Genomic DNA, 15011 nt, shown 5'->3' on the forward strand with positions numbered 1-15011 from the left:
AATTGGTAAAGGGAAGAGGTTGGAGTGATGACAAATTCAATTTAAACATAGTAACTTGAAGTTGAGCCATCTAAGTGAGGAGACAGAGGAATGCAGATAGAGATTTGAGTCATTTTTTAAAAGGTTATAATTGAAACAATGGACACACATGCATGGCATGCCAGAAATAGAGTGTAGAAGGAGGAGGTGGGGGGGAAAAAAGCAAAAAGAGACCCATTCCAAACTATTTTGATAGCCTGACAGACATGAGGCTATGAAAGGTTCCCAGGCTTTCTCCAATACCCCCAAATGAGAACTAGAGTATGCCATAGTATAGCAATGTCACAGTGGAGAGGTATGGTACTTTGATTGGAGCAAAGAAGTTAATACTATGAGGTAAGCCCAGAATAGATCAAATACAGATGAAGCACAAAACTATAAAATAATAGCAGAGATTGCTATTACCACTTAAGTATGTGCTCCTCAATATTTATTTTTGGTATTTTGTCCTTTCAATAAGAGGCATAATTACAGTACTTGAAAGAATAAAACTGCTTAATTTTTAATGCTTTTTTTTTTGTATATCACTGTCACTTTCCAAAACATCTGATGGAATCCTCCCTTATAACAAAGAAAAACAGTTCAGTGGAAACAAATTGATGTTGTATGCCCCATCCCATACTCATAGTCCACAGTTTTCTATTAAGAAGATGGAAGGATGAATGTTTCATCAAAGGGCCTCTAGAATTAACACTGGCCATTAGCCAATCAATAAATAAACATTTATAACACCTACTATGTGCCAGAATCTGTGCTAAGTACTGGGAATACAAAAAGAAGCAAAAGACAGTCCCTCCCCTCATGGTACTTACTGGGGTAGGGGAGGAATAAGTGCACAGATGGATTTTTAAAATTCAAAGCAATTTTATTCTATTTTCAGATCTGAATTCTTTCCCTTTCAACCTCTCCGAAATGAGAAAACAAGATAAATAAAATGTTCTACGCATATGTATAGTCAAGTCCTCTGGAATTATAGTTGGTCATTGTGTTGATCAGAGTTGCTAAGTTTTTCAAAGTTATTTGTCTTTACAATATTGGTTTTCTAAAAAATATTTTTTCCCTGTTACATGTAAAGCCAATTTTTAACATTCATTTTTAATTTGAATTCCAAATTTTCTCTCTCCCTCCTGTTCTCCCTCTCCTCTTCCTGAAACATTAAATAATTTGATATTGATTATACATGTTCAATCATACAATATTGTTGTTACTGGATAAATTATTTTCCTGGTCCCACTACCTTCACTTTGCATCAATTTATACAAGTCTTCTTCAGGTTTCTCAGAAACTGTCCCCTATACCATTTCCTGCTGTACAATAGTGTTCCATCATATGCATTTGCCATTATTTGCTCAGCCATTTCCCAATTTTCAGTTCTTTGTCATAGTAAATAGAGTTGCTATAAATATTTTGTACATATATAATATGTATGTATTTTTGTACATATTTTTGTACACTTTGACAAAGGATATACTTAAAAATAAATGTAATGCAAAAGCAAAATATATCCATAAAAACAGGATAAAACTAACAAATAAAAAAGAATCTTTAATCTTCTAGAGGTCCAAGACTATTTTGCTTTTGTCTTTGCGTAGTTACCATCTCAATCAATCAGTCAACCAATAAACATTTATTAAGCATCTATGTGCCAGGCACTGTGCTAAGTCTGGGAATATAAAAAGAGGCAAAATATAGTCTTTGCCCTCAAGGAGCTCAAAATCTAATAGGGGAGAGAACATGCAAACAAATATATACAAACAAGTTAAACACACACACACATACACACGATAAATGGGAAATTATTAACAGAGGGAAGGCACTAGAAATTAGAAAGGTTAGGAAAGGCTCCCTAAGATGGGATTTTGGTTGGGGTTTTTAAAAAGTCAAGGAAATCAGTAGGCAGAAATAAGGAGAAAGAACATTCCTGGCATGGGGGAAAGCCAGAAAAAATGCTAGGGCCAAAGTGATGAGGGCCAGCACTAGAGTTGTCTAAAGAGAAAAGAGGTCTTTTGTGAGAGATGTGGCAAAGGTGAAATTTACAGACCTTGGCAACAGATTAGATAGTGGTGTGTGTGTGTGTGTGTGTGTATGTGTGTGTATGTTGTGGTGATAGTGAGTGGTCAAGAGTGACTCCTAGATTTCAAGCCTGAGGAACTGAAAGGGTGGTTTTGCCCTGTATAGTAATAAAGAAGGGGAGGTGGCAAGGGAAGTAGTTTAGGGCGAAAGTAATGAATTCTGTTTAGAAGATATTTAGTTTAAGATGTCTATTGAAGATCTAGTTTGAGATGTCTGAAAGGCAGTGTGGAGAAGTGAGACTGAAGGTCTGCAGAGAGGAAAGGTAGATCTAAGAATCACCAACATAAAGAGGATAATGAAATCTATGGGAGATGATAAAATTGCCAAGGAAGTATTATAGAGGGGGAGGAGAAAAGGACCCCAGATAGAACCTGTCTAACAGATGGTTAGGTATTCATCAAATGGTTGTTGAATTGAATTAAATGGAATGGAATGTATCATCATAGGTCCAATCATTCCCTAACAGAGAGGCACTTGCTCTTCTCCCACTTCTCTGATGCCACAAATGTGATGCTATGAATATTTGGGTATATATAGCATACTTCTTTTTGTCTTTTCCCTCCTAGGGGTATATGATCAGTATTAGAATGGCTGGTTTAAAGAATTCAAGCTTTTATAATCTTTTCATTTAAGACAAACTAAGGATCCATCAGTTTAGAACCAGAAGGAACTTCAGAGTCCATCCAGTACAACACCTGAGACTCAAGGATGTTGAATGATTTATTTAAGGCCACACATATCATAAGTGTCAGAAGTAGAATTTGGGCCTTATCCTCAGATTCTAGAATCATAAGTTTATCTCCTGTACCGTTTTCCTAATGAATCTCATTTTTGTAATCATAGTTTACAAGTCAGAAAATAACCCTAATAAGGGAATTATTAGAACTGCAACCACAAGGACAAATCTTTCAGCCTGTTTGCTCAAATAATATTTTTGAGGGGAAGGTGTCTGGATCTGTGACTATGAAGAACCCTTTGGGTAGAAACTTAATTCATTCTATCAACATGGATAACTTCTAGTTTTAAGTTTGAATAGAGATAGTTTCTCAAAGTCTATCAAAGAACCTGGAAGCTAGCTGCCAGAAACTTTCTATGATGGACTTCACTTGGCTGCACAGTTGGGGACCCGGAGATCTTGGTTTAATTTTTTAAATCACTGATTGGCACTTAGGAAGAGTATATATAAATTACTTATGTCTCTTCTCCTTGACCAAATCACTATGAAGTAATAAAAAGAAAATTACTTTTAGACTTCATTGACCAGCTCAGTGTGGATCATAGGATCGAGGATGGGCATATGAAGAAGAAAGAAATAGTTTTGTGTCTTGTAGTACACAGGCATGTCTATGTGATTAGACATGGTTGAAATAGTCAGAAAGAAATTCTTAAAAGACAATGCTTAATCTGGCCTCAGACACTTAACACAAAAACTAGCCATGTGACCTTGGGCAAGTCACTTAATCCCAATTGCCCTCCAAAAAAGCAAAAAAAAAAAAAAAAGACAATGCTTTATTGGAAATTAGAGCAATGACTGAGCAAGTTGTGGTATATGATTGTGATGGAATATTATTGTGGCATAAGAAATAAGCAAGATGCTTTCAGGAAAACCTGCAAAGACTTACATAAACTGATGCAAAGTGAAGTGAGCAGAACCAGGAGAAGCTTGTACATAATAACAGAAACATATGATGACCAACTGTGAATTACTTAGCTATTCTCAGCAATACAATGATCCAGGACAATTTGAAGGACTTGTGATGAAAAATGCGATACACCTCCAAAGAAAGAACTGAAGGAGTCTGAATGCAGATCAAAGTATACTATTTTTTACTTCATTTTTTGTGTTGTTTTTTGGGGGTCTGTGTTTTCTTTCACAACATAGCTAACATGGCCATATATTTTTCATGACACATGTATAACCTATATCAAATTGCTACCTTCTCAATGAGGGGGGGAAGGGAGGGAAAGAACTTGGAACTCAAAATGTTAAAACAACAAATGTTAAAAATTGTTTTTACATTAAAAAAATATATTTTACTTTTGAAAGGAGACAGAAGCAAAAACAGAATCTGATGTTTAGGTTATTTTTTCTTAAAGTGCCTTCCTAAGTTTCTGACACAGTGGAAAGAAAATGAAATTCATTTGCATCCAAAGGAATAAATCCACAGTCACACTTCCTCAAGAGTAATGATGAGAACAGAGACCCAGCAAATTGGTGAAGCTACACTCACATCTGGGTATAACAACATTTTTCTTTCCTTCCAAATTCCTTGCAGGTTCTTTGTGACTCTCACTGGTTCTCTCCATCCTCTGGGAATGAGGGAGGGGTAAAGTTTGAGAGATTCTCCTTAAGTAAGCACTACCACTTCAAGGATGGTGTGGAAATCTTACACTCTGGCGCTGGCCACTCCGGTGACTTAAATACTCATGTGGTCCTCTCGCTTGGATTTTCTTCCATCCTAATGGACCACCTGACTCAGCCCAGCCCAACTCAACCAAGTCAGGCCTACTCCATAAGTAGTTAGAAGCACACACTTTAATGTAGCAATTCCAGATTGTTTGGGGATGTAGGACTCTAACTCTGTTTACTTAGCATAGGAGGAAGGGCAGGGAGTGTGACTAAAGCTGTTGCAATAGCAATAACAGGAAGAATTTGGTTCTTACCTTTCCTCCCAGTCAAAATTGCTTCCTTTTCAACAAAGAAGGGCTGGCTCTATCTTAAAAAAAAAAAAAAGGTAAAAGATGGAGTGAGAGCCTACATCTTGAAAGAAGTGGGAGTAGGTGGGAGCTGCCTTGGTGCAGTGAACCAAGCATGGATTTGGAACTAAGTTAGGCTTACAGTTCTTGCTTTTTTATACTTACCATCTGCCTGACATTAGTCAATTTGCCTCACCTCTCTGGGCCTCAGTTTCTCCATCTGTAAAATAAAGGGTGGATGGACTAAATGACCTCTCTAACATCCTCCTTAAAGCTTTAAAATCTTATGAGTCTGGCTGTGTCTTAGGGGTCATTCTTTCAGCATTTGGACACATTCTATTTTCAGAAAGGTTCAATTCTAGCATTTTATTTTGGAAAGATTAATCATTTGGGTCAATGTTACCTAGAACTTGTCTGGAAACAACTTGCTTGGAAACCTGATGGGAAATCACCCCAAGGAGAGTGTTGTTCAGTCACATTTCATTCATGTTCCACTCTCCATGAGCCCATTTGGAGTCTTGGCAAAGATACTGTAGTGGTTTGTCATTTCCTTCTCCAGTTCTTTTTACAGATGAGGAAACTGAGGCCAACAAAGTTAAGTAACTTCCCCAGTGTCACACAGCTAGTAAGTGTTTGAGGCCAGATTTGAACTCAGGCAGATGAGTCTTCCTGACTGAAGACCTGGCACTCAATGCACTTCAACACCTAGCTGCTGCTCCCAAGGAGAGTATCTTCAGTAAAAAGCATCTTAATGCAACCTTCTCATAGCCCTGGTTCCAGGAATGCACAATTAAGTGGTTTGGAAGTTCATCTTTCTGAAAGGTTGTGAGTTCAAGGTTATTTCTCTTCCTGAGAAATCAGGGTGAAATTGCTTCCAGTGTCTCAGTTTCCCAAAGGGGGTGGAGGTGGAGAAGGGTGGGACATGAGGCAAAGCAGAAAGAGAAGAGCAGAAAGGAATTTAAAAAAAAAATTGAGGGAAGAGAAGAATCAGGAAATCAAGAGCTCTAGGGGAATTTAGAAATCATCTGAGTCTACTTATTTTACAGATGAGGAAACTGAGGTCCCTAGAAATTGTGACTTGTAATTCAAACACTTATTAGGAACCTCTTAGGTACAATACACTGCCTGCCTAACTAAGCACTAGGGCAAATACCAGAATAAATTTGGAGTCCCTGCCCTCAAAAAGCATAGAGTCTAGTAAGTTAATACAGGGAATCTGTAGCAAAGCTGGAACTAAAGAATCTGAATGTCCTGACTTTCCATTCTATTATTCTTTCAAGGGCTATTTGTGAGAAAGAAATCTATCACAGTGAACCACAAAGCAGTTCTCCTGGTAAAAGGAAGCATGAAATTAACTTCCATTTACAGACTGTGTACTTGAAATTCATTAGTTTTTATTTCCACTGGCCTACCATTACTGCCTTAGATCCCCCCAAAAACAGTGTTGGGCAAAGATTTGGGGAACAGATGCACCAGAAATGCTAGGATCTGAAATTTAAGCTAATCAGATACATGATCTTTCAGTGCAATTAATGTTTTCACATATAATGGCAGATGCCATTTTTAAAGGCCACACTATACTCCTGGTTTGCATAAAAATCCTCTGCTGCAAAAAGGACTTGTTGATCAAAAATGTGAGTGCTTCCTCCATGTCAACATTTCTTCTTCTTTTGTTTAATCATTTTATTGTTTGCTTGTGCCTCAATGCCTTTTCTAGGATATGGAATCTCTAGCACTTAGCTCAGTACCTAGCACGTCATTAGGGGCTAAATAAATGTTTTTTAACTTGACTATGTGGGGTTTCCCTCCACCCTTCATGGAAACCTTTCTTCAATGGTCTTAGAAAATTGCTGTGGTCAAATAATTCATTGTTCTATGACCAATCTGGTAAGAAGCTTCTCTGAACTTATCCAGACTCAACAACAGTCACAGAGCCAGAGTCCAGCTCACATCTGAAACCATTCAGGTTCAGTAGGATCTGCCAGAATTTGCACTCTATACATCAGCTGACCCCTGAGAGTTGCCTCCATGTCACCATTAAGCATCAGAGTAGTCTATGCCCATGAATTGATTCTGTTGTTGATGTGGCCCTTGACAACTTGGGTTGGAAAAAGTGGACAGCTGAATATCGGGATAATTTAGCTCTCTTAGAATGCTTGCCCTCCAAGAAAAAAGTCATGAGGCTCATTTTCTTTGAAATATACAGGTTCAGTAAAAATTCAGTTTTGCTGAATGATTCAGATAATATCTCTATTCTCTCCTTCATTCTGCAGGTTGAAACAAATTTGCCCTATAGATGAAACTATTTTAGATTTGTCTCTACATTTGCAATCTCACAGAACCCAAATGGCACGCGGTGAGCACCTAGCAGGATCTCACAAATTAAATCCAGTTCTCTAGTTGTCTTGGGATAAAGAATTCCATCCTTCTACATCCTTTGTATTTTTAGTACAGCCTGTTGAATGCTATAATAAAAGAGAACCAAGTATATACATTATTCACTTTCTGCCCTTTGCAACATTGTGTTTTGAGGGAGAGGAGATAGATGATAGGAAAGGGAGTTGAATAGAGAAGGGATGCAGGGAGATCTGCTACAACTCTTAATATTATTTAAAAAAAAACAAACCTTTTTGGGAACTAAAAGTCTCTCCCCAGTTTGATGTTGCTTCTGACATGCTGAGTTTAAACCTTGTCCCCTCTTCAGTTTCCCCCCTTTCCTCCCTGCCCAGAGCTCATCTTCTGCAAGAGTCAAATGGAATTCTTCACTTGAGCATGCGTTCATGGGTTTAGCACAATTCTAGCTCCTCAAAATTCCTCTAGGAATTCTAGCTCCTCCAAAAGGCTGTCCATTCCCTGAGCAAATAAAGGGAGAAGAGAAATCATTTTGTTGTTGTTTCCACAGCCTAACCCCGCTTCTTTAGGTGAATAGCTTCGTTCAGCCTTCCATTAAAAGTGACCATATTCGGGCAGCTGAAGGTAATAGCCGCAGCAGACTGAATTCCCACTCAACAAGTGCAAGGATGTGGAAGCTGAGCGAAAACTCCCCTTTTTTATTCGGGTCCACAGCTTTTCAGAGAGGTCTTTTTTTTTTTTTAATTGCTAGTCTCTGCTGTAATGAGATTCTTTTAAATCCCCAAAGCTCGTTTTAATGTTACATCCTTATCTTTGGGGAACCGAGTTTTCCACCCTTGCTACATATCCTGTTCACAATAAAATCTCAGGACTCTGAAAAGAGAACTATTGCCCCATTTCTGATGAATGCGCCGCTTAGTTCATATAATGCGAAGGGGCTTTTGATGTGCTACAATGCGAGTTACGCCCAAAGATTGTCTCTTTGGACAGATCTACAACGCTTGGCTTCATGTTTGAAAGTTAAATGGACAGCAGCAATGTTGAAACTCCCACGCTTCAACCACTGCAGACACTTGGGACATTTTCCTGCTAGTTTCCATAAGTGAAAGGGGGAGGGGAGAAGGAGAGAGAGTGATGCAGGGCTAAGGAGGAAGGGGAAAGGGAGGAGATGTGGGAGAGAAAGCCGAAGGGGAGGGGAAGAAGTGGGGGGGGGGGCACAAAGTCCTGTCTCCAATCCACAATCAAGAAAAAAGGGGATCCTTTTTCTCTACCACCCCTCCCCCCCCATTTTGGGGGGGCAGGCTAAAAATAAGAGCATTTTCTCCTTAGCTCCTGTCTCCCCATAGGTAGCTGGTTCCCTCAAGTCCCTGAAATTGTTGCTCCTCCATAAAATCAAAATTTATGATTATTCAAATGTTGGGGACTGTGAAAAGAGAGGAAGAAAGAGAGAAAATTAATATTGCAGCTGTTCTTCTGATTAATGAGAGATAATTGCTCATGAAAAGTCACCCCTGTGGCATTTTGTTGTCTCCTGGATCTTTGTTCTTTTCCACTATTATTGAGGACTTTCTTGAAGACTAAGCGGTTCTTTTCAATTTTTGGTATTCAGAAAGTGTTGCCTGGTTACAGATAATGGAGAAATCTCGGGCTATATTGGGTAAGATGTGCCACAGACAGCAATATCACAATGCCACTTGGAGAAAAGGATGGATACAAGTTAACGATGCGCTTTCAATAAAACATTCATAGACTTGTTCACGCTTTTATAATGACCTCATTAATGGGAGCTGGGGGCAAGTAAGTCCTGTCTCCTGTTGGTGTTCAGCTAACAAAACCCAGCTTTGAGATCATTCATCGCTTTGGAAACTAATATGAAATCAATGTTAGATGAGGAAATCCTTGAACGAATGCCGCTACAACACCAGGGCTAGAGAGTCTGCTCTCTCCACCGTCAACTTTGGACCAGTTTCAAGGTGGGGACACCCCGAAACTTGGAGAACTACAGGGGAGCGTGAGATTGGGGGGGGGGGGAACAAGGCGAAGCAGGAATGTGTTGAAACAACAGCGGCTGTCTCAGAATCCATCCCTAGTAGCCAGGATACAGAGCTGGTTCAGGCGAATTGATTGGGGCACAAGGAGCCTAAAGTTCGTCGGCTGGTGCACTGGAGGAGGCAGCTAGGGGGGGACTCTAGGGAGTGAAGAGAAGTAGGAAAAAATGGGGTACATTAGTAGTGGACACAGCAAGAAGTGGAAAAGGAAGAGAGGAAGAGAAGAAATGAGAAAGAAAGGAAGGAAAAGGGAGGAGGAAAGGAAGAGGAGGGAGGGATAAAAGAAAGAAGAAGAAAGGGAGGAAGGGAGGAAAGAAAAAAGCAAGGAAGGAAGAAAAAAAGAGAGTTCATAATTGGTGGGAAAACTAGGGAAAAACACCAGACAACCAAAAGTTGCAATCTGGAGGAAAGAAGATCTACTGTTCTTTCTAAACTGCTCTCATTTTTAAAAAGTGATTCTAGGGGCGAGGTGTGCAGGGTTAGACGGGCAATTTCGTTACATTCTCATTTGTTACACTGTCTTGAACTAAAGGAAGACAAAGCAATACTCTGTCACCCGAAGCAGAATGAAGGGAATCAAAGGATTTTCCCTTAAAAGGACTAATTTTCTCCTTGAATTATGAAAGTAATGGCTAGGTAACAGCCTGTGCTCTGTACCCAACTGCTTAATACCTTCTAAATCCTTCCACGTGGCTCGACTAGTCGTAGCAATTAGAGCTCATTATAGGCTCATAAGAGCTCTCATTTCGGGGATTACTTAATGGACAATGAAATTTTATCGGACAGAATTATTGAGAAATAAAATTGTGAAGAGGATGAGGGGGTTGTGGGCACACGCCTACAGTCAACCCGCATGACTTGGAAGGACCAAAGCTCCCAGCCCTTCAGCTAACCGTTAGTCCCTTCCACTACATGGTTTTAGGTGATGTTCTGTGTTTATTATTACAATAATTCATTATCGAAATAACTGGTATAACTTCTTCTTCTACCTGACTCACCCCACTCCACCCTACTCCCAGACCCTCCAAAAGGGCCATCTCTCCAAAACAAGAGTTTGAGACTCCTAGGAAACTCTGGTTTGTTGACCAAGTTTGTTGTACCAAGTCAGTACAGTCCCAGTCTGCAACCTGGGTTCAGAAGAACTGCAATTGTTTAATCCAAGATTGGTCAGGAGGTATGAAGAGAGACAGAGGGAATGGTAGAATGCATAGGGAATGGAAGGACTGCAGAGATCATGAAGTCCATCCCCCTAGTCTTTACAAATGAGGAAAAAGGCCCAGAGAGAGATGACTTGTATATAAATCATTCCTTCAACCTTCAGAATTTTACAGGCTTTCATTAACTCCTATTGCATCCCAAGCCTTAGAGAGATTGTTGCTGTTTGTCCTTCCCTCTGGAAGAGGCCCATGATATCAGGGAGGTTCCATGACTGGCAAGTAAGGGAGGACTGTGCAGAGTCACTGGTCTTACTTTCCTAGAGAGACAGAAAGATTAAGAAACCATGATCTTTGTCCTTTAGGGAATCACACCTTAGCAGCTTGTCAAAAGTCACAGAACCAGCCAATGGAGAAGGAGGAAGAAGAGAGACTGAGATAGAGAGAGAACTTATGTTCCAGAATAGTTTGTGTTATTGTTTGTGTTCTTGCCAGGGAAATGTGTATCATTCCTCAAGGGGACAAGCTTTCTAGATGTCAGACCAGGAAGTTGTTTGTTCATGTGCTTTAATTTTCTCCCGGGCATGAAACTGCTTACCTACCTTGTGTAGCTTGGGGTTTGAGGGATAGGGAATAAGCATTTATACAGTGACTACTATGTGCCAGGCACTGTGCTAAGTTCTTTTTGCAACTATTACCTCATTTAATTCTCACAACAACCCTCTGAGGTAGGTGCTATTATGATCCCCATTTTACAGTTGAGGAAACTGAGACAAAGAGAAGTTAAGTAACTTGCCCAGCATCACACAGTTAATGTGTCTGAAGCAGGATTTGAATTCAAATCCTGATTCTGGGCCCAGAGTATTGGGCCAAGATGTGAAGAACAGAAGGCTGAGCATTTTAATGGAGTCTCTGGAATCAGACACTTACCCCAATCAGATTCCCAGTCTTTTAGCAAAATTAGCATTTTCAAAAATATAAAATTGCAAATGACTCTTTTTGAATGCAACAAACTTACTGGCTTCATATCGATCCAGATATCTCCTAAGAGTTAGGAATATTTCTTAGAATACACTTCAAGGGGATCTTTCCTTAAAGCAAAACTTGGAATTTCTCCATACAAGTACAGTTGAACTAAGTAGAATAATAGAAAGTCTTGATTGGGAGGGACCTTGGATGTCATCTATTCAATCCAATCCTCACTTGACAAACTAGGTATCAATATCCTATAACTATAATTTCTATACAAGAAGCAAGATTGAAGCTAGGCAAGAAACAATTGAGTCAGTTATTATGGAAAATTCAGTCCTGAAAATAATTTCTGCTGTAGTCTAAAATATTCATTGAGGCACAAATGTTATAATTATTTGCATAATTGCCTATTCCTCAATTTCATTTTGCTGGTATCCACTTGGCCTAGGATGAAGCTGAACAGATCTTGCAAAGGTTTCTTCTCCAAGTCTCTTGGTAAAAAGCAGTTAAAGTTGAGGCTGACCTGCCTTAAGCCCTAAAACTCCCTAATTGTTGTCACAAGATGTTGGATTAGCACATTTCTGGAATAGCTGTCTGTTTACACTCCAGAGACCCACCGTCCACTAACCACTTTCTAATTGAATTCTAATCACATTCAAATAGCTCAATAACCCGCCTCAGCTGCAATTCATAAAACTTTAATTGCCATCCATAAATCCTGACTCCCCGAGTGCAGAGTGTCCCTACAACCCAATTACAGCTCGCCTGGGGGGGGGGGAGATAGGGAGAGAAAGAAGGAGGGAGGCAAAGGAGGAAGAGAGAGGGAAGTATGAAGAAAAGAGGGTTAAGTCAGATAGAGAGGTAGAGATCTGAAAAGTGATCCACCAACCTGGCTTGTGTCACTTGCGTTGGGACCATACTCAACCTAGGTCAGTCACTTCTAACTCTCTATACCCTGTTTTCTCCAAACCCTTCCGATGAACTCAAATCGGAACTTAGCTCGACAAGGCGAAAATATTTTTGGCTGCATTTGAACTCAGCTTTTTCCTCAGTGCACAGAAACGGATTGTAAAAAAAATTAAACATACTGGTGAGAAATCGGTCAAATCTTTACCCGTTTGGCTTCTCAACAAGAACAGCCCCTTGAAAAGTGTAGTACTAACTAGGGACAAAGGTGGCAAGGGTGAAGATGGGCCTTTCCCCCCCCTGGGGGTACAAGCTCCCCTCGCCTGCTGTGCTTAGGCAAAACACTGTGTAATTAAACATGATTTTTGTTGTAAAATTGATGGATAAATAAATTAAGAGATAACTAAAAATTGATCATAGCACACAGTCCTCGGAAGTTTACGACACCTAAGTCTCCCAAAGAAGGTAGAACCGGAGATTCCGCAAGATTCCACGCTTTCTTTTCACCTCTGGTTTCTATCTAAGGAAGGGAGGAGAGGCAAAACTCTCGTTTGCTTTACCAGTTATTCATCCTTCCAGAAAATGGTCTGATGGTCTGCGGAAATGTTGAGAATGAGAAGAAAAGAGATCTGGTCCAGCCCCTCAGCTCTTAAGCACAGGACTGGCTGAAGGTGGAAAAAGATCTAGTGAGCTAAAGAGATTGATTCAGAGAAGGCCCTCCTCTAGCCCTCTGCAGGGGTGGGTACGATGCTGTCAGTCCTGCCCGAAAACTGCAGGAGATTTTAAGGCCCTTTATTCTAATACCTTGTGAACAGGTGTTTCGGAATGCGAAAGAGCGCTTTTGGCGTCCACTGGAAAAGTCGTCCCATTTAATTAGAGATTTGGCCCGTGAGAGTCTGACTACTTTTGAGACTGCGTCGGGAAGGACTCACTGACAATTTGTCAGAACCCGACTTAATTTGGGGATTGAGCAAAAGAGGCAAGAGGAAAGGGTGAACTAGGTAAGAGGTATTTTTCTGAGGCTAAAAGAATATGAGTAGCCTTGTGTGATTAGTACTCTAAGGCAGCGAAGCATGATTATTAGGACTGACCCTAGCGCCAAAAGATTCAACGCAGTGATGTAGGTCTAAGGAACGACCTGGGCTGGAAGAATGGGAGTGGGCCGAAACTGAATTCTCTTGGATTCCATACCCTGCAGTTTCCAGCTCTTTGCTGTTTCATGGAGCAAAGGAGGCTTTTAGTGCATCTCCCTCAGGGCAAGTGCAATGTCGGAGACCTTTGTCAGTATGATTCTAATAAAAACCCTCTCGGTTTCCACCTAGCCTGATCCCCTACACCCGAGCTGTGGGGCCAGGAACTGGGTGTAAAGTAAAGTGTTCTGATGGGCTTCCTGCCCAGGCGGGGGCAGGGAGCTAATGCCCAGGGTTTCTGTGGAAAGGAGGAAGGAAGGGGAGGAGAAGGGCCAGAATCACCGCGAAATTAACAAAACATACACTTTAAGAAGTTCCCCCCTCCCCTTCTTTTTTATTCACTCCACCTCCTCCGCCTATTGCCTCCACCTCACTGCAGTCCACCCCTTCCCGTGCTCGCCCCCTCCTCGTTTTTGTTGTGAGTTGAGCAGCCTATCCCGAGGGTGGGGAGATGCTGAGGAGCCCGAGCAGTGCGGTACTCTCCGGCATCACGTGCTGGGTTGGGGCATATAAAACCCCAGAGCAGGGGAGCCCGGGCGGGGGAGGTTAGGACCAGCCCTCTCCGGGGACCCCTTTGTTCGCTTCTCAGACTTAAGCACCTCTGCGTTCCTTCGGGGCTTCAGTGACAGCGTCCTCGCCTAGCCAAGGAAAACAAGAGAGCGTCGGAGGTGAAAGGGGAGAGAAGGGTGAAGAAAAGAAGAGAAATAGTGGGGGAAAGCTGCCTTCTACTCCCTGTCTCGTCGGACTCCGTCCCTTCGCGACATGTCGCGATCCTTCTATGTCGATTCTCTGATCATCAAGGACTCCTCAAGGCCTGCGCCCTCCCTACCTGAGCACCAGCACGGCCCTGATTTCCTCATCCCCCTGGGCATGCCATCGCCGCTGGTCATGTCAGTTTCGGGGCCCGGCTGCCAGTCGCGCAAAAGCGGCACTTTCTGCGTGTGTCCACTCTGCGTCACCTCCCACCTGCACTCCGCTCGGACGGGCGGCGGCGCAGGAGGCGGCGGGGGAGGAGGAGGAGGTGGTGGCGGCGGCAGCGGGACAGGCGGCGGGGCTATCCCCCTGCTCAAGAGCCAGTTTCCTCCTGGCCCCGGGGACGGGCAGTTTTGCCCCCGGATGAGCCATGCCCATCACCACCACCACCAGCCGCAGCACCACCATCACCATCAGCCCCAGCAGCCTGGCTCGGCGGCTGCGGCTGCGGCTGCAGCGGCGGCAGCGGCCGCGGCTGCTGCCCTAGGACACCCCCAACACCACGCACCTGTCTGTGCCGCCACCACCTACAATGTCACCGATCCCCGAAGGTTCCATTGCCTCACTATGGGTAGGAAGAAAACTTCTCTAGGTCTCCCTTTTCTTGGGAATCTGGCCAAACTTTTCTTTTCATTTGGGGGGTGGGGAGAAAGCGGTCTCAGTCGTGGGGATGGATAAGGGTGGTGATTGACCCAAGAAGGTCTCAGAGCAAGATCAGAAACAGCAGAAAGGATGTTGCTGGACCAATCTTTTTTTTTTTTTTAATCTCTTAACACCCTTACACACACACACACACACACACACACACACACACACACACACACACA

General features: G+C 42.0%; 1 protein-coding gene across 1 annotated transcript in view; it reads left to right on the top strand.

Moving 5' to 3' along the window:
• The first annotated feature begins 14193 nt into the window (after window positions 1–14193).
• GSX2 (GS homeobox 2) overlaps window positions 14194–15011 on the top strand; it is a 1788-nt gene continuing 970 nt past the window's right edge. The window contains exon 1 of the mRNA XM_069105031.1: window positions 14194–14755. Within this exon, the coding sequence (XP_068961132.1) occupies window positions 14194–14755 (562 nt within the window). The remainder of the gene's footprint in view (window positions 14756–15011) is intronic.

Source organism: Petaurus breviceps, unplaced genomic scaffold, assembly GCF_028583685.1.
Source record: "Petaurus breviceps papuanus isolate PSGF00001 unplaced genomic scaffold, PetGlider_PUasm1.0 76, whole genome shotgun sequence".
NCBI classification, from domain to species: Eukaryota; Metazoa; Chordata; class Mammalia; order Diprotodontia; family Petauridae; genus Petaurus; species Petaurus breviceps.